A 2,866-nucleotide genomic window follows, 5' to 3' on the forward strand; every position below is an offset into this window, starting at 1 on the left:
CTGATTTCATTATTGTCATATTGACTAAATAAAGAACTGAAACGCCTCGTCTCAATGCACCAAAACATCGAAAAGGCAAATATGTTTCGTGTCAAGTGGAGTCTAATATGATCAGAAACTTCCGCTTTATGTGCCTCGATGATGTGTATTATTAATATTATTTTTTTCTTATTGCGTTAGAGAAAAATCTGTATTTTTGATTTTATCACATCACATACGGTGACGAAGAGTTACCAGAATTTCAGGTTCGTGCTTCTTGATCAAATTTAGTGAACCCGTTTTACCTCGTGAAGCAATTATGGTTGTTCGTTTTTTTGCTCGGTTCCATTTTACTCGTATTCTGTTAAAATTATTAAACTAATTATATTATTTATGATCATATGGTGATTGTTACTATAGATAAAACACTTTATTCGACGATAAATTGATATTGACAATTATAATTATAACACGATGATAATATTTCAATATAACTTAATATGTGTAACTGTAAATAATTTATGATAAATAGAAACGCAGGCAGCCGAAAACAATTCGAAATGATATTACCCAGACAATCTAATCTAGAGTTGCACTGCAGGAACTCGATACAATATGATAATGCTTAACAAATTTCTACGTCTTTTTGTCTTGGTAAATTGATGACGTCATGAATTAATAACGATATCGCGTATAAATTAATAGGATGAAAATAACAGTGACGCGTTGAATTCGATGATATTTTAGTCCAAATACCCGTACGACAAATTAAAGTGACTATCAATTTGAAGGAGTCAAAGTTTCATCAGAAAGGAACAATTCAGTCAATGACGCGCTGCAGATTGATTACGTCAGCTATATTTATGGCACAAAAAGATGGACGCAGAACGAAAAAGAGATGAAATAAATGAAGAAGAAAGCTGATTCCGGGACGTCACTTGTGTTTGGAACAGGACCGAGCCTCATACTTGAACGTCAATCGATCAATTCGTCGCTCTACCATCGAACCACACAATTTGACGATTTCGAAGCGATCGTTTACTTGCAAGATGATTTCCCCGAACTTCTTTGACAACAACCGGAGGCCAATGGGCAGCTTTCGGCAGATGAGTCCGAGTCCTTGTCCGACCAACAATCGGAACAGTCGCACGACGAGGCAGACGACACTTCATCTGAAATGAAAACAAGCGGCGTTCAAGACAATACTCGACGAAGGGAGAAAAACAAACAGAGAAGACGAAGAATCCTCCAACACCGCGTTCGAATTGGTATTCAAAGTTTATTACCGTTACACGCAGCACGCGTCTCCTCAAACGACACATCCGACAGCCAATCGGACGGCCGCTTATCCGGGGCCCAACGGAAAAGCTCGCCGCTGATTGGCTGCCGGCGGCGTTGCGTCATCGGAGTAGATCCGCTTGCAACCCCGGCACACTCCTTATCTCTGCGACCCTTTGTACCTTTGTCTGCACGTTCTCTCTCACCGTCGATCTCTTTCTTTCCACTCTCGCTTACTTGTCACGTTCGCGTCGTTTAAGGATGCATCAAGTGTACAGTCCAGTCGAAAAAGTGTCATGGATATTTGACGTGATGAATACATTTTTAAACAAAGGATTAGTTCGTCATCTACAACCTCTACTGATTTTATATTACAACTGTTTCTTTGACCGTTGATGAGTTGAATAAAATTTTAGGTTCGACTCGAATCGTCGATAACACAATCATTAAAAAAATTAGTCACGATTCTTTTTACGTTTCACGTTTATTCGTTTAGGAAAAAATGCAGAACGGTACGATGTCTAAGAAATCGGGGATAATTATAATTCTCAACTCTTTCCGAGCAAGTTCGTTCGTTTTTCACTTTCCTCCTCCACGTTGAAGGAACACGTTTCGTTCTGATTGAACTTGATTAACCGGAGCTGTACTTGTTCAGTATTTATACCGCAAGTTTTGAGTAGACTGTACACCTGATACATCCTTAAACCGGCTAACGGTCGCAGAAATAACAACGAACATTGATTGGCTCCGCACTTTTCCACTTACTCTTACGCCCGTTTTTATTCTTGGACTTGGCCCCTTTTTCATTGGTCTTCGATTTTGGCTTGACTTTTTTCGACTGCGTTTTTCTCCCCAATTTCCCCTTGCTTTGACGTCTCGGTTCACAGTCCGAATCAGTTGAAGAGGTGCAGCTGCAGATATCGTCCGAATCGTAGGAGTCAGAATCCGAGCTCGAGTTGTCGCAGCATGTCATCGACTGGCGGCTACGATTCTCCTTCGGCTTGATTGGCGGCATTTCCTTGAAAGTCAGTTCAACCCTATTATCAGCTGATTACGTCACTAGAATCGTGGAATTTTAGCGAAAATATTCAAGATAATGGATATATTTAACGATGAGAAGAAGTGTCCCCAACGACGAGTTATCTGCTAGTCAACAAACGGTGAAACACTGACCTCAGTATCTCGGAACGAAATTGTAGTACCATGAACTTGGCAGTGTACCTGGTGAATTTTCTGTTATGATTGGTGGATCAGCGAGAATGTAGGTCGAAGGATATAGGATTGGCTAGAAAAAGTAACACACAAAGCAATCCAGTGAATATACAAAAGGCTCAAATATGTACGTCCGTTTAATCGCGGCATTCAAATTTACTCGAATAATCATTATAAATAAGGTAACGTTTATGCCTGAATGAGAAATTTCAGGCACGTGCTCGATCAGAGATTATGGATGGAATTTGTATTTTCTTCCTGTATAGGCGCGGCTTGATTTCCTTTTTTTACCAATTTTTGTTACGGTAGTCCAAGCTCTCCTCATATCCTATTTCGTGTACAGTTCATTAATCTTCCCCCGCGGCGATAGGTTTTAAAATCAAATCGACAGATAGTC

The 2,866-nt window shown here is 40.0% G+C and overlaps 1 protein-coding gene across 1 annotated transcript; it reads right to left on the reverse strand.

Moving 5' to 3' along the window:
- Positions 1-235: 235 nt before the first annotated feature.
- LOC124182876 (dentin sialophosphoprotein-like) lies at positions 236-2,436 on the reverse strand. Its single transcript, XM_046570645.1, has 2 exons — positions 2,023-2,436; positions 236-1,151 (listed from the first exon to the last, which is right to left on the reverse strand). The coding sequence occupies exons 1-2, from the start codon at positions 2,270-2,272 to the stop codon at positions 1,018-1,020; spliced, it is 384 nt and encodes a 127-aa protein (XP_046426601.1). The 5' UTR covers positions 2,273-2,436; the 3' UTR covers positions 236-1,017.
- Between the last annotated feature and the right edge of the window lie 430 nt (positions 2,437-2,866).

Source organism: Neodiprion fabricii, chromosome 5 (genome assembly GCF_021155785.1).
Source record: "Neodiprion fabricii isolate iyNeoFabr1 chromosome 5, iyNeoFabr1.1, whole genome shotgun sequence".
Taxonomy (NCBI): Eukaryota; Metazoa; Arthropoda; class Insecta; order Hymenoptera; family Diprionidae; genus Neodiprion; species Neodiprion fabricii.